The 24,258-nt window shown below is 33.9% G+C and overlaps 4 protein-coding genes across 8 annotated transcripts; 1 reads left to right on the top strand and 3 right to left on the bottom strand.

Annotated features, from left to right (window-relative positions):
• The first annotated feature begins 3,236 nt into the window (after positions 1-3,236).
• Positions 3,237-8,745, top strand: LOC120776156 (probable histone-lysine N-methyltransferase Mes-4). Of its 2 annotated transcripts, XR_005705466.1 has the most exons (7): positions 3,237-3,664; positions 3,734-5,123; positions 5,289-7,204; positions 7,264-7,925; positions 7,991-8,119; positions 8,176-8,503; positions 8,590-8,745. XR_005705466.1 is itself a non-coding variant. In XM_040107070.1 (6 exons), the coding sequence occupies exons 1-6, from the start codon at positions 3,355-3,357 to the stop codon at positions 8,428-8,430; spliced, it is 4,662 nt and encodes a 1,553-aa protein (XP_039963004.1). In that variant the 5' UTR covers positions 3,237-3,354; the 3' UTR covers positions 8,431-8,745. The 2 variants fall into 2 exon arrangements, 1 of the variants encoding a protein (XP_039963004.1); XM_040107070.1 differs by having other exon boundaries at positions 8,176-8,745.
• On the bottom strand, positions 8,736-16,457 carry LOC120777159 (glycerol-3-phosphate acyltransferase 1, mitochondrial). Of its 2 annotated transcripts, XM_040108713.1 has the most exons (10): positions 15,668-16,457; positions 13,992-14,118; positions 11,848-12,012; positions 10,950-11,786; positions 10,760-10,890; positions 10,393-10,697; positions 10,154-10,335; positions 9,904-10,083; positions 9,526-9,853; positions 8,736-9,461 (listed from the first exon to the last, which is right to left on the bottom strand). In XM_040108713.1, exons 1-10 carry the CDS (start codon positions 15,778-15,780, stop codon positions 9,256-9,258), a joined length of 2,574 nt encoding a protein of 857 aa, XP_039964647.1. In that variant the 5' UTR covers positions 15,781-16,457; the 3' UTR covers positions 8,736-9,255. The 2 variants fall into 2 exon arrangements, with proteins under 2 accessions (XP_039964647.1, XP_039965461.1); XM_040109527.1 differs by lacking the exons at positions 13,992-14,118; positions 15,668-16,457 and adding an exon at positions 12,124-12,328.
• A 964-nt stretch (positions 16,458-17,421) lies between these two features.
• On the bottom strand, positions 17,422-19,381 carry LOC120782039 (60S ribosomal protein L4). Its single transcript, XM_040114197.1, has 4 exons — positions 19,284-19,381; positions 18,883-19,063; positions 18,448-18,818; positions 17,422-18,198 (listed from the first exon to the last, which is right to left on the bottom strand). Exons 1-4 carry the CDS (start codon positions 19,284-19,286, stop codon positions 17,518-17,520), a joined length of 1,236 nt encoding a protein of 411 aa, XP_039970131.1. The 5' UTR covers positions 19,287-19,381; the 3' UTR covers positions 17,422-17,517.
• Positions 19,382-20,203: 822 nt separating this feature from the next.
• On the bottom strand, positions 20,204-23,966 carry LOC120782182 (colorectal mutant cancer protein). Of its 3 annotated transcripts, none has more exons than XM_040114321.1 (9): positions 23,431-23,966; positions 22,596-22,866; positions 22,322-22,524; positions 22,091-22,265; positions 21,869-22,026; positions 21,511-21,791; positions 21,303-21,440; positions 20,612-21,241; positions 20,204-20,546 (listed from the first exon to the last, which is right to left on the bottom strand). In XM_040114321.1, the coding sequence occupies exons 1-9, from the start codon at positions 23,716-23,718 to the stop codon at positions 20,270-20,272; spliced, it is 2,421 nt and encodes an 806-aa protein (XP_039970255.1). In that variant the 5' UTR covers positions 23,719-23,966; the 3' UTR covers positions 20,204-20,269. The 3 variants fall into 3 exon arrangements, with proteins under 3 accessions (XP_039970255.1, XP_039970257.1, XP_039970258.1); XM_040114323.1 differs by having other exon boundaries at positions 22,106-22,265; positions 23,431-23,965; XM_040114324.1 differs by lacking the exon at positions 23,431-23,966 and adding an exon at positions 22,940-23,231.
• Positions 23,967-24,258: the final 292 nt, after the last annotated feature.

The raw sequence follows: 24,258 nt of genomic DNA, 5'->3' as shown, positions 1-24,258 counted from the left end.
GGGTCAGAGTTCGAAATTCGTACTCAAAATAGAAACACTAATGTATATTTTTGTGTAAAATACAAACGCATCCTCATACATATTTATATTGTTGGCTAAACGAAATAAATTTGCGCAAAAATAGCTAAATTACATAAAAAATGTTTGGCTGTTATTGGGGTCAACGAGTAGCATATTGCCAATCCTATGTTAATTTGTTAAACAAACTTTGAAGTTTTTGCCGATTTCAGTGTCGTTGACTTTACAGGCTCTCACATGTAAAATACACGATTTCGATAATAATGTTGGTAGATTAACTGGAGTAATATTCGAAAAGCGCCAAAAAAGTTTTTATTACTCCCAAGAAAATTGTATAATTTTATGTAAATTAAAATAATGTTGAGTTTCGAACCCAGTACATATTATTAGACGGTATTAACTTCTACTGCATTCTTATTTAATTTGAATTAGGTACTCGATCATTTGAGAATATTACTCTTTCTTATAAATGCGAAAATCCTTAAGTCGATATTTTCTTAAGCCAATTAGACTCTAATTAGAAAGAAAGCAAAAGCATTTAACACGGTTACATAAATATACATATGTATGTATGGCTAGCAATATTCAATTACAATAAACAAAAGCAGAAGTGTATGTGTATTTCTGTTGATTTCTAATTTAATCCAAGTTAATGTATACTTTTTTACCAACTCAGTATACATAGTTTTATTAGAACTAGTCTTAAAGCGACCAGTATACAAGTAATTTCCCTCAGAAACTAGCAGAAATTTCCACTGCGGCGATTCACCTGTCTTACATGCACATATGTATGTTTGTAAAAATGTATATGATTTTATATACGCACATATTTATGCTCTTTTGCTCCAACACCATTTCGGGCTTTTTTGTTTTCAAAAGAGGGAATAAACCATACATATACCAGTATAAGATTCACCTTAGTTTTGTGCATGGATTTACATTTAAATGCAACAACGAGTTATATACGCATACAATTCCTAAACTGTAGGGATCCATGTGTCATACACATTATCTTTATTATGGATGGGCTATTTAAATTTTTCACTCGCTTAAACTTATGTAAATATTGAATGAACACTATTGACTTTGTCCACATGTCTTTGCTCTTCATTTCAAGGTTAGCTTTCTTTAACAATAATGTTGGCTTGGTTACATAATTTTCGGTCGTCGATACAGGTGACCTTGAAACCGAACTCTTTGCATATCCATTTCGTACAGTGTTATGATTTCGTTGATATTCATTTTGAGGTTAATATGCTTAAATAATATAGGAATAATTATTGTAAAATAATCTATTAATTATTGTTATGAATTGAAATTGAATAGATATAAATTCGAGCACATACAACTGCCAATTGATGATGAAAATTTAAGGGACAGTATTATGAAATATTAAAAAACTCAAATGTTCCCAAAATTTTAAATTATATTAGACATTGCGAGATGCAGATTTTTATATAGGAACTCTACGCTAATTGCCTTAACTACGTTGACGCCAATCAGGGTGATTTAAAATCACATCATAACTTACTGCAGGACTCAAATTCAAAATATTTCGAATGTACTTATGTAATTTCAGAAATTTGAAGGTTATTCAACACATAGTGTCGGTGGTTTGAAGAACGTATTTGTAAAATTTGTTTCATTTAGTGTAATATACTGCAAAAACTCTCAATGCGTTTTTCTCGATATACAGTCGGTAATTTAGTTTCTTTCAATGAGTTTTTCCCGATATACAGTCGGTGAAAAAAATTTCCCCCAACGCACATAGTAGGAGGTGAGAATTACAAACTTCAGCGATGTTACTCAAAATTGATTTTTTTAGTACCTAAGTAACCGTACCACAATGAACCGATTAAATGAATGACCTTCAGTCCGTGTTAATGTATTTTTTTGTTTTTTTGGGAAAATGATGAATCTTCAAAAAAACTAAAAAAAAATTTTTAATTTTTTAGATATTAGTGAGCTTTAAATTAGGTTGGTCACTTGCATAAAATGAGTACTGCTTTATTTATTTATTTTTTTTTTTTAATTAAATACTCAAAATCTTCTAAATTATTGTATACGATATAATGACGAAGGTTGACTGCCGTTAGCGGAAGGTACTTCGATCTCCAGAAATTGAAGATTCGAAATATTTTCAAAAAGAATCATCGATTATCAAAGTACAATTAGGGCTTCAATTATTCATTTATTATTTTTTTGATTTATGTATTTATTAAATAAAATGCGTCTTCAAAATTAATTCACAAAAAAATCGTAGTTGCACTTGTGGATATAACCCCATTATGCGCTGTGTCATTCCATGGAGGATGAAAACTCTTTCTCCCCCATATCTGATAAGAAACGAGAGAACATCGATGTATCGTTCAACAAACTTATGTATATTAGTTTGGAATAATCCTTCTTTTGAGATACCATCACAGTAAAGAGATACATTTGGCTTTTGAATATGATACTGTAATTGATTTTCAGTGCAGTTTTAAATTACTGATTGTCCAGCTGATAGCTAAGTATTTGCATGTGATTTCATTATTGTTAAGTTGAAATTCGTTACCACCATTTCCATTTATATGTACATATGTACATATACATAAGTAGCTGCATACGTAGAATAAATTGATCTACCTATTATAGCTAACAGGATGATTGTTTTGATATGACATTTCCAAGCAAGCTTTATTTCAAATCGCTATTGCAGGAATTAATTGTGAAATTTAGAAATTTAAATGTGCACAAATGCTGATTCCCTCCACGACTGATAACCCATATATGTACATATGTACGAAAATAAGTATATTCATGAGATATGTTTTTATCTAATATAGTTTTACTTCATAGGTTATTATATGCTTTTGAACATACTTATGTATGTATGCATGTGTACGAGTCCGAATAAATCATTTAAAAGTTAGACTTCGAAAGCCAGATAAACAATCCTATTTGTACAATGTTCTAGAAATGTATGTCTACTTGAAATTTGTTGCAAATTTGTAACAAATTTTTGTTGCAGTTATATGGACTCTAAATAAATACCAAATAGTTGTAAATATATACATACATATATGTATAAATTTGTATTAGACATACATAAGTGCTAAATGACATGTGACAGTAGAAACTGACATTTGCAAAATTTCTAAAAAATATGGCAACACTTAAACTAACAGCTGCGGAAATTTGGCGCGTATGTCGAATCGGCTTTATAAATTCTAGGCTTGGTGATCCTCATTTTTATATAAAATTGCTTATATTTATATAAATCAATGCAAATCAAGCGTTTTAAATAAGTATAAAAAGTGAATTCGAAATTGTATATTGCAAAAGGAACGAAATATGCGTTCCGAGCAAAAACAAAATAACGCGACCAATGTAGAAACACGTAGCAGTTCGGCAATAGAAGCTGATACTTCTTTTGGATATCCGGTAGAAAGTATTAAAGGTGTTAATAGCAATAAAAACACTTTCGATAAAAAGCTCAAAAGAATGAAAAGTGAAAAGTGTAATTTTATTAATAAACCAGAAAACTATGAGCCTCGATTGTCGACACCAACAACAACCAGATTCTCGGACAATGAGGGAAAAAGAAAAGATACATCAACGTGTATTGGTTCAGGCAATAGATTGTCTTCGTCTACGCCACGCAGTGAGTTGTTCATAGTTTATGCAAAAAAAAATTTCACTATGATAACATTTCGTTATTGTATTTGTTAAGGGAAACGTAACATGTTAGCCAATTTATATTCGGACTTGAGCCCTAAATATATTGGATTTACGACACCCCCATCATCGTCAACAGTTGCCATAACTAGCAGCGAAAGTGATGGTGGTCTTCAAACTAGAAGTTCTCGTCATCGTAAATTACTTGTATATGTTGCCAGTCCCGAGATAGGAGGAGGTAGCGATAGTGAAGTCTTGTCTGATTCGTCCAAAGCACTGTTAGGCTGCGTCAGACGAGCGGCAAATCAATCAGTAACGCCGTCCCCGAATAGATTGTCAGCGCGCAAAAAATTTGAGAGTCCCATTGATAAATTATTAGCACGGAATGGCTCAGTTGTGTTAAATGATATTAGCAAAGAAAAAATAGTGAAAAACTTAGCTGTAAGTCCAAATACTATATTAAATAACGATATATATGAAAGTAAACCTGCACTTTCAAGAAATAATGAAACACTCATTGATGTTCATTGCGAAAATAATAATAATTCGCCTGATTTGGTAAATCTGCCGCAAAAGCAAATAAACAATATCATTAATTGCTTAATAACTGAAAGCAATGAAGAGTATAATGAACAAGAAACAACACATATCGCTAATTTAATAAAAAAGGAATCGACAAGTGTTGTAAATAATGCAGGATCAGATATTGCTAACTCTTCCAAAGGTGGAACTAGTGAGGTTGGCGAAGAAAATTTGGAAGCCTCTACAACAGAACTTCATTCTCTGGACAACTTCATTAATCCAACAGCAGAAGTAAAAATCGAAAATGATAGCTTTGATAAAACCACGGAATGTAAACTGGAAATCGTTGAAAGTCCCATAGACGATGCAGAGGCAATGTTACGGTACGATTTAGAGGGAGGAGAGAGTGGCGAGTCCATGATATTAAGCAACGTCGTTGGTTTAAGTGCGAAATCACCTTCTGCAACCAGTTTAGATAGCGCTAAAGGCTCTTCTGTGGTAACGGGAATGGATTGGATGACATTTTCAACAGGAGATATCTTTTGGGGACAAATATACTCTTACTGCTATTGGCCTTGCATAGTATGTCCGGATCCCGATGGTAGGACGTTGTCATCTGAACGCAATGTGCGTAATGGGGAAGAATATGTATTAGTTCATGTACGATTCTTTGCTGATAGCGGTCGGAGGAATTGGGTAAAACGTGAAAACCTCATCCCATATACCGATCTAGAAAATTACAAGCAACATATGCGTGAAATACGCAAAAAATATGGCAAGAAGAGTCTAAAATATAAGGTACTTTTACCAAAGCCAAGTAAAGTAATGATCTGGCGTGAAGCAATAAAAGAAGCAAATAAAGTCTCTGAAATCGTATACGAGGATAGGTTAACAAAGTTTTTTGAAATTTACGAGCATAAAAAGTAAGTGAAATTGAAATTACTTAGCAACATTATTTTATTTTTTCTTTTATTGACAACTAATAATAATTTTTAGTTAATATTGCTAATATAAAATACATTCATAAATACACATATTGTAAACATTTTAAATTTTTGTATTTTTTTCAATAAATAATATTTTTTTAGAGTCTTGCAAAAAATACAAAGAAAACAACGAAAATTGAGCACGGACAACAATAGTAGAACTGATAGTTTAAGTCACGATCCTATGGAAAGTTTAATAGTAAAAAATCCTTTGGCTTCGGGAAAACGCGATCGTTCAGTTTCGCCTTACAGTCCCGCCTATTCACCGCTAAAACCAGTATCGAAAACGAAGCGACGAAAATTAAGTGATGCTTTTACACAACCGCAGCAAACTACAGAGAACTCAGGTGGAGATAGTAACGAGACTAATGAAAGCTCTAATAATAATTCCGGTACTGTGCAAGTTAAAGAAAACGAAACTAACACTTTGGCTTCGTTTGCTGCGTTGCATGAAATGGAAATGGGTAACAGCGAATATAGAAAGTTTTACAACGCTATGAGAGAATTCGTATTGGAAGATAATATGGACGAATCTTTGGAAAGAAGCTTAATGGTTGCATCACGGAACATTTGGGCATTAAAGCAGATTAATATACATCAAATAAAACGGCGATTGCAGGCAGGAAGTAATGAGCATGAGCTGGGCTCTAGTCTTGTTGAAAATGGTAGTGGAGAAGGTGCTGTCAAGCGGCTTTCGAATAGATTAAAAACTTTGAAACATCGTCATAGTTTACCAACCAAATTTAATAATGAATTCGAATTGGAACCGCAAGGGAAACAACAACAAGAAGAAGGTGAAGTTCAAGCAGTTGATAACAAACCCAAACGTCAATTGAACCGACCTATTGAAGAAGTTATCGATGATATTTTCAACTTAGATAACAAGTATTTATTTCGAGGATTAGCTCGTGATCCTGTTTGTAAGTACTGTCTTCATCCCGGTGGTCCATTGGTCAGATGTGCCAAAGGTTGTCAGACTTGGTTGCATGCTGATTGTATTGGAAAAGATCCAACAGCTTTAAAAAAAACGCGGAACGGAGGTCGTCGAAAATCAAATATTATAAATGTAAGGCGTAGTTCTTCTAAATTATCCGTTGATATGAAAGCGTCATTTGAAAATCCAATAGCTTCAATAAATAACGGTCAGGAAATTGCTGGCACCTCATCATCATTAAACAATTACCATGTTACTGCCGACGGAGATGTTGATGATCACATCATTAAAGTAAATATGGAAGTAATTTGCGATTCCTGTGCAATAGGAAAGCCCCCTGTTTGTGCAGTATGCAAAGAAGACAATTCATCAGATTCAAACAAGGAAGAATTAATTTTATGTAACATGCCTCATTGTTCGAAAGCTTTCCATACTGCTTGTTGTAGATATTGGCCACAAGCAAAGTTCACCAAATCGAAAAATAAAATTGAATCTTTTCGCTGCCCGTCGCATGTTTGTCACACTTGTGTTTCAGATGATCCCAAAGGCAAATTTCAACATTTAAGTAACTCGAAACTTACAAAATGTGTGAAATGTCCTGCTAGTTATCATATGGATTCGACTTGCATACCTGCCGGTTCTCAAATACTGACAGCAGCGCATATAATATGCCCTCGCCATGGTATATCAAGTAAATCAGATGGACACGTGAACGTCAGTTGGTGTTTCATTTGCGTAGGAGGCGGTCAGGTAATCTGTTGTGAAACTTGTCCAACCGCTGTGCACGCGAAATGTTTAAATATCCCCCTTGATCCAAGTGAAGGTTACATATGTGAGGAGTGTGAGTCTGGTCGTCTGCCATTGTATGGGGAAATGGTATGGGCTAAATTCAATTCGTTCCGATGGTGGCCGGCTATAATACTGCCACCAACAGAAATACCACAAAATATCAGACGAAAGGCACATAACCCAAATGATTTTGTAGTTCGTTTCTTTGGAACACATGACCATGGTTGGATCTCTAGGCGTCGCGTTTATCTTTATTTGGAGGGTGACAGTTCGGAACCGCCGAAAACAAAATCAAGTAAAATTCTTTTAATTTGATATTAGATAAAAATGATATTTTTATAACTCGTATTTTAGGTTTGGATCAGAGTTATAATCGCGGCGTTGAGGAAGCGAAACGTATATATGAAATTATAAAATCGAAGAAGATGGCACAACGCCTTTCAAATGAAAATAAAGAGAAGTTACATCCACAACCATATGTGCGGATTAAAGCTAATCGGGCCGTTCATCCGGTTAAACTGCACATAGATTTGGAAAAGGTCAATAAATGTGAATGCAGAAGTTACGATGAGAATCCATGTGGGCCGAATTCAAATTGTTTGAATCGTGTTCTATATCATGAGTGCAATCCAAAGTTGTGTCCAGCGGGCGAACGTTGTCAAAACCAAATGTTCGAATCAAGATTATCACCACGGCTAGATGTTGTCTATCTGAAGGAGCGTGGTTTCGGGCTGGTGTGTAGAGAACCCATAAATGCGGGAGATTTTATTATTGAGTACGTTGGTGAAATCATCGATGATAATGAGTTTAAGCAACGAATATCTCAAAAGTCTTTGGATCGTGATGAAAATTTCTATTTTCTGTCAGTGGAGAAGGACTACATTATTGATGCGGGTCCGAAGGGGAATTTGGCACGCTTCATGAATCATTCCTGTGACCCGAATTGTGAGACACAAAAATGGTCAGTAAACGGTCTGAATCGAATAGGACTTTTTGCTATTAAAGATATACCAGCGGTAAGAAAATTATAATATAACCATATATATCGACATACAAACGTTAAGCAATGTCAACATTATAGGACACGGAACTAACATTTAATTATCATTGGGATGATTTATTAGGAAATCAGAAAAAGTTATGCTTATGTGGAGCACTTAAATGTGTTGGTGAAATAGGTGGTAAAAACAGAGAAGAAAAGGTTTCTAAAGTAAGTTTTCCTTTGACGATATAATTTTAAATTTAATAATATTTTGATGTTGCCAGGAGAACACCGCAGTCGAAACAAACAAAGTTAAAGCCGGTCCCACACGGAAGAGAAAACCTTTAAAAAGGCTTCAAAATCGTGCCAGGGAAGCAAATGGGAAGAAACCAAGCAAAAAGCGTGCTAATGCAACAGTGAAGACTCCAGTAAGGATTGAGGAATCAGCAGATGAGAACACATCACACCAGAACAGTGACAACTCCATTAATACTGCTGCCAAAATTAATGAAGACGACAATACAACAAATATATTTTGATATTAATTTTATATCCATTCGCAAATCGTTTCATGCATGTATAGAGATAATTTAACAAAATTCTGTTTATAACGTGAGTAAAAAATTTATTTTTAAAAATTGTTTTTATAATCAAATTATGTAGTTTAAATGTTGGATAGTTCGAAAATTTATTTGCAGACCCAAATAGGAACATTAACCTAAAAAACATATTCCTCCAGTACGCAACTTTCAGTAGAAGACAGTATTTAATATAATTACATACATAAGTCGTTGATTTTATGCACTAATGTGGTGTTAGAAGTAATAAAAATAAATATATGTAATTGAAATGCACACTTTTACCGGGATATCTCTATATCCATAGACAAAGAGTCTGAAAATGTTTATTGTCAATAATTTGGTCTACTGCATAAGACAATATAAAAATTTCTAGAATCTTTAAATCATATCTATATTTATAAATTATATATGTTAGAAATGTTGTAAAAAATTTATTTTCACTTTTTTTTTACAAGATCTTAGTCTAAAGTAATTTTATTACAAAAAAAAAATGAGTTATGTCACAAAGTCTACATTTATGCGTAGTCCCTTTATATATCGGAACTAAAGCTTAATATCATTTCCTCTACTTTTAATATACATGTAAATGAATGAAATGTCCACGTGACAATGTGGTTCTTTTAACGATTATATCGTTATGATAATTTAAACTATTTCGAATAGTTAAATGATTTTCACTTTTTATGCTAAGTTACTCAGTCGATAAATTCATTGCTTTTGTTATTCTTTTGGAGTTTCCTATTGAGGAATAAACTCCATTATATTTGGCAATACGTTGTTATTTTATGCTGAAAGATGCAGGTAACCGGTTTTTGGCGGAACTATTTTGGCTATTCTTCCAATAATAGTCTTTACAGATTCTTTGGATGTTTCATAAAGCGTTCCAAGCGTTAACAGACGCAAACCATGATCATTCGAAATTTCTAACACTGACCATTTTTCTAGCAGCTTCAAGCAATTTCGCACAGAGTCTGTGGATACACTTTCAGCTGAAAAGAGAAATGTATATTTCAAAAATAATATTAGTTATATGTAAAGCTTTATACCACTTACCATATGGACAAGCTCCACTATTCACCTTGTTTGATATGCTATTAATAACGAACTTAATGAATTCAGTTTCGAGCATCGAATTTTTATACAGAATACTAAGTGATTGAGCTACCGAGAGATATGTATGACTAACTGGCGCCAAAACTTCACAAATCGCTTTCTGTTCAGTCAGTGTGTCATTTGCCAAAAATATATCGGGCTGTTCATCTTGATTATTCCCATTCGGCACATAATCAATATATTCAGAGTCATCTGCATCTTCTAAGTATGCCGCAATACTACGGGCAATTTTACGGCTTTCGGCGTTGCTATCAGGTTCTTCTCTTACCTAAGAGAACAAGAATAATTACAATTCAAAAATCATTTTACAAAACCCACCTCTGGTAACTTTATAAGATCGTTGACTATTAGTTCATCCAAATTAATCTCCAAAAGGTTACTTAATATCTGGGTTGGCTTGTGTAAAATAAATTCGTATCGTAGTACATCACAGTTTGCTAAAGCTGCATCAATGAGATTTTTTCTCGAAATTCCTGGTATATTGTCCGTTTCGGTATCCTATAATGACAAATACAAAAACAAAACAATAATGTTTAGAGTATATTTTTTATATCAAACGTGAACTTGCCGTTTTAGTGAACTTTCCGTTTAATGACAACAATTCGTGGAAGGTTATCATTAATACGGATTGCAAAGCAAAATGTGGTGTAAGCATATTTGAATAGTAGGATAACTCAATTGACGCCTCAATGCTTTGCACAGGTTGTAAATGAGTCTGTCCACGTTCATCCTGCGTCCGCATTATTAAACCTAAGTTATCAACGACATTGCTTATTATATGCAAATGAAAAAGTCAACCTTTATTACCTTCGCCTAATAAATCTGCCGAATAATTGACAATATGTAAAGAATCTCCCGCGAATGCCATATCTTTGCGCCCTTTTAACCGATTACGAAGTGAATCTAGTGCCAGCGCGATATCAGTGGCTAGTGCGCCTTTGCGAAACTGAGTCAACATTAGAAATGCCAGCGCGTTTGTTGACATTACTGATGTGGCGGTAGCGCAATCATATACAACTTCTCTTGAAATGCTATCTATAAGTGTGCGATGTTCTTCGCATACCACGTCAGTGCCATATAAAGATGATGTTGATTGGTTGTGCTGTAGTTTTCTGCGAATAAATTTGCACATCAATAATTTTAATAATAGAATTTATAACAATTTTTAACCTACCTTTCGGAGGGCTTGTACACTTTGAATTGGCTATCATCTGTGGCAACTTTGTTATATGATTGGACCAGTTCCTTTATAGAGTATGGTTCGTTAAAGTCGATGCGCATAAGACCGTACTTTGAGTGCAAAGTCTGTAATATTTTAAATCCGTAAATATTCAATATATACTGAAATTTCTTCAAACACAAACCTTCCAAATTCCTGCCATAGCTTTCCAGAATGACTCCGGTACCTTCTTTTCACCTTTTTGTTCACGTACAAAATTTCCATCAACAAGACGCTCATAATTAACCGAAACCGGAACTAGTAACGCATCTGGGATGCTATGGTCCATAAATGCATTAACAATTACTGATAAAATACCACCTTTTGGCATACAGGGCTTTCCGGTACGGGTGCGTCCGCCTTCAATGAAAAATTCAACATTATGGGACATTTTTAGCGCATGTTGAATGTATTGCTGAAGAATAGCTCTGTAAAGAATGTCTTTTTTTCCAACTACAGGATCGATTTTTCGCTTAATGAAGAAAGCTCCAAGGCCACGTAGGAGTCCGCCGAATACGGGAATCTGTAAATTGTCGCCTGCAGCTACTAATGGACTGCGAATGTCATTATTGGTCAAAATAAAAGTGACCATTATGTAGTCGAGATGGCTTCGATGCAATGGTAAAAATATTAAAGGAATACCAGGTGCACGTTCCGAAGCTTTTTTTAATGTTTCTATTTGTCTTGTGTGCGTTACCACTCCAGACAAAAAGCATGGTAAAAGCTTGTACAATAACCAGGAAGTAAGCATTATTAAGTAGTGGTTCAGTGTGGAACGCATATTCATTAAAATATTATTAGCACGTCGTTCTTGATTTGACAAAATGTCTTGGTAGTTTTTTGAATCTTCCGTGTCGTTTGATGTATCACCAATTAAATTGTATGTTTTGTGTGATTCAATTCTCTGTTCACGTACGATTTGTTCTGCAGCTTGCTTGATGGCACGTTGTATCATTAGATCTTCTTGCGCAGCACCAGACACCTGAAAAGCAGAACTTACAGATGATTCTTTTATATATGATGAATATGAGAAATGCAACCACCTGTGGATATTCAAAACGTTTTATGCGCAAACATTGCGCTAGAAACGGGAAGTAAACACCCCAGTCAAACATTGATTGGTATGGCTTTTTACCGGCATGAGGTGTTAACTGCAACATATTGTTCGTGCCTTGTGCATGTGTGAGCGCATTGGTCTGTTTTGTTTCCTAAAAACACAATATTTTTAAAATATATTGTGACGTAACAAATAACAATTTGTAACATATAAGGCTATTTTTGTATGTTTATATAAAATTAACGCCGGTATATCATCCCACCTCAAACCAACCACGCGCGCGGAATTCATCGTCGGACATGATATACTCAAAACGGTCAGCAAAAATTGCAGGACTTAAATAACAATAGCTATTATTAGCATTCAATTTTGGACTCTATGCTAATATTTTCCAAGAAAGATTCACTAAACAACACAATTAATTTGCACTGCAACTGTAGTTATACTTTAATCCGCTACATGGAGCACTAGCCAACAAAAAAATATGCAATGCAAACATCAATTGGCAAAATAAGTAATGTTGCCAGATTAGAAACTATAAATAATTTGTTGCAAATTTCACGTAAAGTGCTGAACGCATAGAGCGCGACAGACTGCAAACTACATCTGTCAAATATTAAAATACACACGTTCTTATGGACACTGTTATTTTGACAGCTGCACGAATACACGACTGCAGGCCGACAGTCGTCGCTCTCGCTAACTTCAATTTAATCCTATATTTGCCAACGACAGTAGAGTTGACAGTAGAATGGAAGATAGAGAGATGAGGTAGAGTGGTGATGCCACTAATATGTAAAATGTAAAATTATTCACAGCTTTAACAAAGCAAAAATATTTACCTATTTACTTATTTTTTGCATAAAAAATTTTACTTTGAACAAAATATTAAAATTTCATTGAAGTGAAAGGAATTAGTATGGCCACAACGAAATTGTGTACATACAAAATGGACAACTGCGTTGTTTTGTGTACATGCCGGCCATTGTGTTGTTGCTGCTTCTCACAAATGTATATGTAGTAAGATGCACAACGACGTTTTCAGTTCACTGTCGTGCTGCTGCTGCCTGTCGCGCTCTATGTGTCCAGCACTTAAGGCTCTCTTAAAAAATGTTATATAAATTGTAATATTGTAGTTGCCATTTATTTAAATATTCTGAAAAAGCTCATTAAATTTTAAGCATCTGGGTTGTTTTTAAATTTTGGAACGATGTGTACAAATTAGAAAATGTTATATTCACAATTTGTATATGTTTAACATAATTATATATTATATGTTCATTTCGTGTTTTCAGTAAACAATGTTTATTACGATTGACTTCTTTCTATCATTCAATGAAATACAGTTGTAATATAACAATTAGAATTTATGCTTTTGTGTACTTAAAGCAGTACTTGGATCTTAAAAATGTACAAAACTAATATTTTCAATCCAATAAAATATTTGAGACGAAAAAGTATAAGAATATTATTATTAGACTATAAATACATATGTATATGTACATATGTATATAATTTAATAAATATGAGTTTTTTAAAAAGAATCTTTAGATACATATTTATGTGCAATATATGTATGTAGATGGTTATAAATAAAATATCTAATAAGGGGTATATGACAGTTTCCAGAAGCAATTAATGCCTTCAAGTATAATCTGTCTAGTACAGTTAAAACGACCTCTATGCTATAGAAAAGTCAAGTAAATGATTATATTGCATTGGATCACGCTTTGTCTATGGGTAACTATGACTCTTCTTTCCGCTATCAATTAATCTGAACGTATAAAATAATTAAAAAAAACATGAAACATTCAAAAATATTTGTTTGTATTAATATAAGCGCGTGCAAAAATTAACACTAGTATAATCATCATACAAATGATTTTCTGTTTTTTTAAATTATTTGACATTACATTTAACATTCGGAATAAAATAATGAAATATTTTGGAACATAAAATCTGTTAGGGTCATTTTAAATATATTTCAAAATCATATATTTTGTCTAAAGATCGAAAAAAACTTAAACATGTTTGTTTATATTGTATTAGATATGTATATTAAAGGAAAAATGTGCGGCGATTAGAAATCGTTTTTAATCTGTTCGTAATAAATTAAAATACTTCGCTTACCGGTTGAACATTTCTACGCAGTGTTGTTAACAGTTCATTGCCCATGGTGTTGAACTTTACAATTGATGGCCGATAATTAATATTCAATTTCAAATTAGGAAATAGATTGGTTAAGATTTCCAGCGTTCTGTAACAAATATATAAGAAAGTATCTTAGTATAAAGTAATTTATTAAGAGAATTTAATCAGCTGAAGCATATTGTAAATAAATACTTATGTACAATTAATTTAATATATAATTTACATCCAAATGATATTTAAATTATATAAATTGTGTGTGCATATGTATGTATATATGTATATACTCTTATTACATCAAGTACAAAGAAATACGTATTAAGTTATCAATCAAATTGGGAAACCGTACAAGCACTCATAGCAATGAGGGTCCTAAGTTCAACTTCGGGAAACATATAGATTATAAACTAATGAGTTGCTCTTTATAATTAGGCACTTCAGTAGTTACTGTATAATTCATGGATTTTAAGATTAACACAAGTATTTATGCGTGTATAAAAAAGTGTTAATCGATTTATAATATACCCAATAAGCTCAAAAGCGAGAAAATATTATGTACATATACATATATGTAATTAGTTAATAACACTTCATATAAAGCCGCCTATAAAAGTTTGATTGTCCTTTTACATAAACATATAAAACACTAAATAGACAAATGTATGTAAATTCAGAATAAATGAGAAGAAATTTGAGTACTCTAATTAGTGATATTACAATTGTTGATTGTCATTATTTTTTAAGTAATAGTTTTAAATCTCAGAATGGTGTAAACAATCTGCAGACAATTTATAATATGCGTAAAGCCACCATTACTATAAAATTAAAGTCGTAATTAAATACGTCAAGTAATTGCATTACTTTCTGTACCTCCTCGAGGAGCTCAAAGATAATAACAAAGATGTCTCTTTTTATAATATTATTTATTTTTTAATTTGTTTTTTAATACGAAACAGAATAAATTACCTATTCTTGTCTACCAAATTTTTGTCACACATGCACATATTATGAAATCGTAAAAAATATAGAATTACTGCGTTTCGTACGCCGTCAAATCTCTTCACCTTCAAATTGAATTCAAAAGTTCGTTTGGCTAATATAAAACTAATGTCATCAGTTGCTTAGATGCTACACTCGTCGCGGACATTGTTTATGTTTTTATACATTTTTTTTATCGTCGGTTTATTAGTGTCAAAAAATAATTTGAATTCAAAGGTTAAAACAAAGATTTAAAAAATATTTATATCAAATGTATGTCTTTAATTTGTTCTCGACGATAAGTTTCTGAAACGGATATATTATCCTATGACTACTTTTAATGTGTCGTACCGTTACTACATAGATAAATACTTGTGCATATTTTATTGCGCTTGTATATATGTATGTATGTACATACATATGTACATAAGTTACTTAAATAAGCAAGGAGAATAAAATACTGACAAAATATAGTTGCAAACTAAAAATTAAAAAAACTTTACAATTTAATTAAATATGTAGCATTTGCATAGCTATAAATACATGCATATTCGGTATTTACTTATACTACGAGTTTACGAATTCATCAACTGCCCCAACTACTAACAGCGCCGGTAGACTAGTAAACAAAAAACGATATTGAACTTGACGTGACACAACGCTCAAGTTGACGAAATTACCTTGTTTTGGCGTAGATATAGTAAACGATGAGAACCACTGATGCCAACTCAACACAACCGATGGTAGACATTTCCACAGCTCCTTGCACAAAGTTCAGCAATGAAGCTAACATTTTGGTTTAACTAATTACGTTTTTGTTTTTAGTAGTACTCGTTTTTATTTTTTAATGCTGTATAATAATTCACATATGTAAAAAAAGCGAACACATATGCCACAATATTGTTGTGTTTAATTACTTTTATTATTTTTGTTCTTCTTTAATAGCAAAATCACACGATCGCTCTAATTAAACACATATTTTTTACATATGTATATACAGTATGTATGTATAAACAATAATAAAAGCGATCACATTTAACAATTGAGTGTCTTTAGCTACTGCGCCGCCATACTCTATTTCATTGATAAGGCCAACGGCTGCTGCTAAGCGGGCGACGTATGATCTGTGACGTATTGTGTTGGTGGCTGCTGGCTGCTGGAAAAATATCATACGAGGGATTCACTTGCGCGTTGTAGATTATAGGCACACATGTACCGTATGCAACATGCATGTATTAATTGACTATTCGTCAGTTAACCAGACAATCGAATTACGCGTTCACTAATCTTCACGTAAATCCTTACAAATGTCATCATTCGGATTAACCTGATATTATACACTTATTGATGCCGCCATACTATCGATAATGTGTGATAAAATTAACTATGTTGCGGTGTGAATATAAGCAACTAAATGCTATCTACAAACAAGAAGAGTAGCTATTATTTCTGCAACTGTCCACACCGGCGAAGTGTTGACGACTGTTATTATGGTGAAACTGTCGCTCGATGTTCAGTATTTTTGTATTTTAATTAAATCTCAATTGGCGCACCGCCGACCTTTTCTCGGTTTTCTCGGGCGAATGGGAGCGTAAGCTTTGCACTCAGTTCTAATCACTAGCGAAATATTGGGAGAACTGTGCAAAGCATAAGACAGCATGATAACAAACAATGGGCCTATTGCCCTTGGGTTCGAATCATTTAAATTTACAAACTAATGCGGATCGAATCATATAAGACTTATATCTGGTATAATTAAGTTTTAGAAAAGTTTCTAATTTGGAAAATAATTATAAACATAACATTGACTATATCCGTATATGTATATACATACATATGCTTTTTGCGAGTTGTAATGATTTTTTTTATTTTTTAAAAAATGAAAATAGCATAAAAGCTTAATATTTAATTTATTTTATAATTAATATTTTAAAAGCTCGGATATTTAAATATGTGTGCATGCTACACACCTGAGTATGTATGTATCATTATTGAATCTGATTGACTTCTCGAATCATATAATTTAATTTAAAGGGTTTCAACTATTCACACATGCCTAAAAATATGCTTCGAAAATAAGTTTTAAGACGGAGCATTTTGTTGCTGTAGCGGTAGAATTTTGGCGAGTTGACAGTCCTTGGTCATATGAGAATCCGGGTCCAATCCGGTTACATAGACCCGAGCATTTTAAAGCATGATGTCTGAAATATCGTTCAGTGTCTATCTCTTTTAAGATTTTATTGTTTTTGTTTTCCAATTCGAGTCAAATTGAGACATGATTTTGTTCTCTTTGAACTTATTCGTAACACTAGCAAACTAGTAACCCTTTAGTGGTAATGAAAAAATCATAAATATTTCATCACTAAAAATATAGTGCACGGATTTTTTTCACAAAATTCCTATGGTATATTCTCTTAAATAATAACATTAGTCGTGTTTTTTATAAAGTATTTTATATTATGAATAGAACTCTTGTAACTACTCTTCAATTACATATTAAGAAAAGCATAACAATCGAACTCCACCCATTTTACTTCTTAGCTGGGGCTGGTTTTTTGGCAGCAGCCTTCTTGGTGGCCGCTTTCTTCTTACGTTCAGCCAAAATTTTCTGCAACATTTTTGTGCGGTTAGCTTGCGCTTTGGTGGCCACAGCAGCAAAGTGCGATTTCGCCAATTCTACGTTCCTCTTCTTAGCGATTGCCAAAGATTTAGCAATAGTACGCTTCTCAGCAGCTAACGCAGCACGACGTCTCAATACCTCAGCGTATGGATTCAATTTGATCAATTGGCGCACGTTAGACAATGGATTCAGACGGCGGACGCGACGGAACACCTTCTTACGTGGATCACGTAATACTTTACGGATTTCTTCCGATTTCAGTAAACGTGATAAATCGGTGTTGGCCATTTTAGGTTGGGGCAAATTGTAACCCTTCTTCAAAGCTGATGGTGTCTTCCACGAGCCAAATAATTCGTTTAAACGAGCGAATGCCGATTCAGTCCAGATAACGAAACGTCCAACATGACCACCTGGCGCAAGTTTCAACAAATTCATTTTGTCAACGTTCATTGTTTCAATGCCAGGAATGTTGCGGAAAGCGCGACGTAGACCTTCATCCTTGTAGTAAACAATCAAAGGACCACGGCGAGCGATACGGCGACGATCGCGCATTGTACCACGACCAGCACGGAAACGTTGCGACTTGTACACCTATGGTTTAAATGAAAAACAATTTGCGTTACAATTTCGCCAATTATTCCATACTTTGTATATATGTATTTGAATGTACTTTTCAAATACCCCAATTGATAAGTATTGAAACTTCTCACTGGAACGCCTATGAAAAGATTTTACTATAGCAGTATTGATTTCAATTTGATTCCAGCATTAACAAACTATATAACTTTGTTTGCATCTGCACGGAATACTGCCAAATTAACCAGAAGGTATGTAACTCACCTTTTGAATGTCAGCCCAAATTTTCGTACGTCTTAGGAACACTACAGCTTGCTTGGTTTTTTGTAGTTTCTGCACATCATCAGACACCACCAATGGGAATTCTGATACACCATCAATAATATGGCCCTTGGATTGAACTAAGGCTGGAACACCTGATGCAGCAATAGCCGACACGAGAGCGTAACGGCGCTGGTTGACATTCACCTTGCGGTGCCAGCGACGGAAGGTTTTGGTTGGAGCAAACATACGTCCACCACGACACATGTTACCGAAAGCACCTTGACCGGAACGGTGGGTACCACCTCCACGAACACGGGGAATACGAGCGACGGCACGACCAGTACCCCAAGATTCAGCAGACGTTTGGTGACCTAAAAATAATTTTTATGAGTTATTAAATTTACTTTATATACTAGTCAACAATTCTTTACACACCTGCTTGCTCGCTAACGGCATAAGGTTGACGATTGTTGCGACGTACTAGCTGATGCACTTCGTTAACAATGTCCGGACGAATGGGGGCTTTGAACACTGCAGGCAAGCAGATATTCTTATCCTTAAGCTGTTCATTTTTGTCTGAATAGACAGAGACCAAAGGTCTGGCGTTGGCTAAACTCTAAAAGTAAAAAATTAAAATAAAGTTAATAAATACCAAAGCACTGTCATTTATTATCCATTAATTTTCTGCGAGCTATGAGCGGCGTTGTAATGCCACACTAAACACGTGTACGACACTTTCCGTATGAAGTTTTGGATATTATTTCCGTGTTTTAAGAGTTTTGTAGAAGCTAATCATTTGTAAATTACACAGCGCACTTCTTTGAAGAGAAACTCACCATTTTTGCTTTCTAATTGTTAAAAAATACGCGTAAAATCCCGCTGTAAGAGCAGAAAACGTCCTCCACCAAACAATAGGGGACAGAAAAAGACAGCATTTGGGCGGAAGCCCAACATGGCGGACAATTTCTGTACATTCGAACTTGTAGATGTCGCTGCTGGTTGTAAACTAAATTGACAGCAGCAGAGAGCGTAGTGTGAATGGCGAGCTCTACATTCAAAGTTTATTGCAATATTTATAATGTTTACGAAAAAGTCAAAATATAATATAAACGATTAAACTTGTATGAAAAATTATAATCAATCAGAAAATAACAACCATTTTTTACTCGTTGCTTATTAATTAATATCTAGAATATAAATACGTCATTTTATTAATTCATAATTACTTTGCTACTTACAATTTCTGGTCAAAGCACCGTTATGTTAGCCCTTGGTCGGATGAAATCCAAGACAATTACGGTTCCGTAGGAGTAATTTTAAAACATATATTTCTCAATGGACTCAATAATAAACACATAACATTCCACTAAATGTATTGAGAGAATAAATGCCTTATGCTTCAATTTTAATAATTTATTTCAGCGCGTTTTGTACAATAGTAATATATTAACAAGCATTGTGTAATCAAAAACATACTTAGGCATATGTATATATATATATATGTATATATATTTATATATAAGGTATAATTATGTGAATACAAGGAATTAATTATGATACCGCAATACTTTATATTAAGTGATGCAGAAATGTGCATGTGTAATTTATGCACAATTAATTAAATATTGCATACTTGCACAAAGGCGCCCGATTAGCTAAGCCAAGCGGTAAATCAATTGATAAATGGCACACTCGAATGGAATTGGATTAGATTAGTTAAAAATGTTAAGTGAATTTGGCATATGGTAGGCTAGAATAATAGGAAACAGAACTTAATTGTATTGTATTTGTTGTTGTGAACATAGTTCCGCTATTTATTATTCTAAAGAGTAGTCTCAGGCACGATATCTTGTATTTGTAGTTGTGACTCATACGACTGTGATAGTTCCTCTGAGTTTTTTGATTTTAAACGTTGAGGCTGCTGTGCTTTAGCATTATAAGTGAAACTGTCTCGACCAATACAATTATCATTGGCAATACATTTTTCTCCACTAAATTTCTTGTCCGCACCAAATGACATTTCTACAATTCTCTGTTCTAATCTGCGCACTCGTGCTTGATATCTGCGCTTGTTTTGCTCCAAGAGTTGCGTTAGGTTTCTTAGAAATATGACAAACAATATTAATATGCTTAAAGTTTTAAAATAAATTCAAGAAAATCTTACAAATTTGATTTTTGCAAATCCTGAATATTATTCTGTAGCTGGACGTGTCGTTCATCTGTATTAAGTTGCGAAGCTGTAACTGATGCAATTAACGTTTGTATACGACTTTTAAGCTCAGATTCGCGTGTCAATGCCTCTACCAATTGTTGTTCTGTAAGTGCGACATGCTCTGACTCGGAATACGATACTCTATTTTCTGCAATCTGTTCACGATGGAAAAGTGCGCTACTCGTATCTGTTGTAATTTGAAGTTGCAATTGCAATTGAAGTTGCAATTGCTGCAAAGCTTCTTCGAGCGAGCTATTGCGTTCGTTGGCAATACGTTTTTCTGCTTCCGTTGACTCCATCTTTGATTTCAATGTGATATTTTCCTCTCGCAAATTCAATAATTCTTGCATCATTACAGCCGTTTCGAGATCAAATTGTGTATTACTAACTTTTTCAACCATTCCTCTACTACTCTCGATGGCTACGCGCGATTTCTCATACAAGTCACTAAACGGTGACTCCAAATTGACTATAGTATTTTGTACTGTTGAACGACGTCCTTTCAATTTGGAAACGTGGTATCGTAAGCGGTTGTCATCGTCTGTAGTCCATGGTACGCAAACTTTATCCGGAATGCTAAATCTGAAATTGAAAATATGTAATTATTTAATTCAAATGAATCTTTTGTGAGTTTTTAAATTACGTTGACTGCCAGGGCCCCAAACTATTCTCACAAATGTTTTTTTCACTTTCTAAGCGATCTAATAAGTGTCGTGCCACTGTCTCTACAGCTCTTCTACTTTCTTCAGCGCTGTGAGATTTTTCCGACATTAATGCTAACCTAAATTTTTAATATAGTTATGATAGATTTGTTATTTACATTCGCATACGCATTATTATGTCGTTCATACTTGCTCTCCAGGAGTGCCAACATAACATCGTAAGCTTCTATTGCACGATCACTGCAATTTACTGCCGTTTGCAGTGCTATCGCATTAGATTCGTATTTGCCACAAAGTAAGTACAGGTGTTCGCAGTGTTCTTTACACTCGTCTAGTGAGAGGGATAGAATTGTGTTTCGCATTTTCAGGTGCTCAACTTTTCGTTGTAGCCGCTGTATTTCCGTATCCATTTGAGATATTTCGGAGTAACTATTCGTCATGGCTTGCTCAACTATGTCGTCGTCCTGCATCTGAAAATTTGATTTGATGATGAGATATAATTGGTTTATTCAATTTTCCTCAAAAATATTAATTTTAGTTTACGAACTTTAGTATTAGGAATGCCTGTTTCAGTGTTTGACTCCTGCTTGTGTGGCATTGGTCTGCTGCCACATTTCAACTTAACACGTTCAGCTATTTTCGCTACAGGTGGTGGGACTTGGGGAGCTGATAACAGCTCATACGGTTTTAGAGGCGTTACAAAATCTGTAATACAATTTTACCACAAAGTGTTTTGCTGAGAAATAATGGGACATTTTGTAATAAATACGAGACTGTGTCATACTTTTGGGATCACATTCACTATTTTTGTCTTCACTAACAATTGTTGATGCGAATTGCTCAGTACTTTGTTTTTGCTCACGTGGTGATATTTCGTTATTAGCTATTTCTGACTGTAGTAGAGCGATTTGTGCTTTTAAATGTAGAATCTCTTCATGAAGTGCCTTCGTATAAAAAACTTTCAATATAAAAATTCGGTTTAGAAAATTTTATATACTACCTCCACTTGTCCTTTACTAACCGCATCATTAATCCGACATTGGTCTGTTAAATCTACGCAATGGACATTATCGCCTGTGCTATGACTTTTACAGATAGACTTTTCTGCCCCACTTTCAACTATATCAGTTTGACATTCAGCATCGGGGTTTGTCAAGTTTAGCTCGGAATTGTAAACGGACACATCTTCTTGATAACTCAATTCTGTTGGAAAAAATAATAAAATTTTTATTTTTTGTAACATTTTTCCTGAGTCCATAGGATAACTAGCTTACCACTCTCATCAGGCTCATTTTCCTCTAATATTACGGTTTCTTGTTTAGCTCTTAATTTCTTACTTAACTCAGCGATGACGCAGTGCATTTCTGTTATGCGACATTCATGTGCAGCACTGACAACTTCTAATCGACGCAGGCACAAATCTTTTTCTCCGTTGCATTCCTCCAATTGATGTTGTAAATCTGCTCGTTGTTGTTCAGAAATTTGAAGACGATGCATTAAGTCTCGCACTTGAGATTCCAATTGTTGAAGTGATAGATTTTCCACCTAAAATTATACACACAGATCCGCATACATATTATTACGTATTATAAGAATTGAGTGCATTTTATACGACTACTTTAAATCTATGCAGCGGTAGTGGCTGTGATATCATCGCATACTCCCATTCGGTTGGGACAATATTTTCATTACAAGACTGTTGTTGTTGACGACGTTGCTGCATTTCGCTGCAGCACATACAGCTAAAACTTCTCGTAATTGGTGGTAAATATTCCATGATCATAATAATACAACGCGGTTTATGCCAATAAGCTTTATTTGAATAATTTTGCAGTGATTTTCAAAAATTTTATGTTCGAATTTTTATAAAAATTTAACTTGTACGTCATTCAAATCTTAGTTTTCTAAACACCTTCTTCCTTTTGTACTGACCTTGCACCGTTTTGTTTTTTTTTTCTGTTTTAATATTCGTCCTATCACAATATCACAAGAGTACTTGCGCAGTGATATGTCAATAATAAATAAAAGAAAATGCAGGCACTACTTCACCACCACTAACACTTCTTTGTTCTTGTTACTCCAAACAATTTTAAGGTATTATCCACTAACCTTTCCGATATCCAATGTGGAACAGGAGCTAATGTTATTATCACTTTCATTGTTGTCGCGTTGAGTGTGATCAGGTGATTCAATTTCCTTGGTAACGACAATATCACCAGACCTAGGAGAGTTGCTACTAACAAATACCACGTCTGTGATATTATTTCCCAAATGAACTTCTTTGGTGTTGCGTGTAGTAAAGCGTCGACCGACAGATTTTGGCTCAACAGGACCTTTGGCCACGTCCGCACTGCGTTGAATTTTACTGACGCGTGCAAGGTGAACATCGTTAAACATTTTTAATCAAAATGTTTCTTTACTTTCAGTTTTCGTCCCCAAAACACTTTTTCTTATGAGATAATGTCCTCTTAATACGTTCTCAAGCAATCCAAATCGTACTATCACTACCCCTACGCCCAATTGAAAATTATTTCGTTTTCTTCACATTGTTAGAGCTTCCTAAACCGAAATATATCATATATTTTAGAACAATTTTAAGGAACTATATTTTGAGGTTTTGAAATATTTATTTATTTATTTATTGGTAATTAGAGGATTTTAAAAAATGTGATATTTAGCACAAACTAGAAAGGCATAAAAAACGAAATATTAATGTATACAAGAAAATGGAAAAAGCATAAGCAAATAATTGTCAATATAGCAAAACGAAATGTCACAAAATTACATGGAAACACAAAATGTTTATGGTGAAATAGATTATAATGGTTGTGAGGATATTTAAATATTTTATTTTAAAGAATTTGCACTTATTTTACTTAAATAATTTATTTATTTATTCATTTAAACTTTATTTGATATGAAATCTTCAGACCTACA

Source organism: Bactrocera tryoni, chromosome 1 (assembly GCF_016617805.1).
Source record: "Bactrocera tryoni isolate S06 chromosome 1, CSIRO_BtryS06_freeze2, whole genome shotgun sequence".
In the NCBI taxonomy this organism is placed as follows: Eukaryota; Metazoa; Arthropoda; class Insecta; order Diptera; family Tephritidae; genus Bactrocera; species Bactrocera tryoni.
This window is presented reverse-complemented; position numbering and strand designations above follow the sequence as displayed.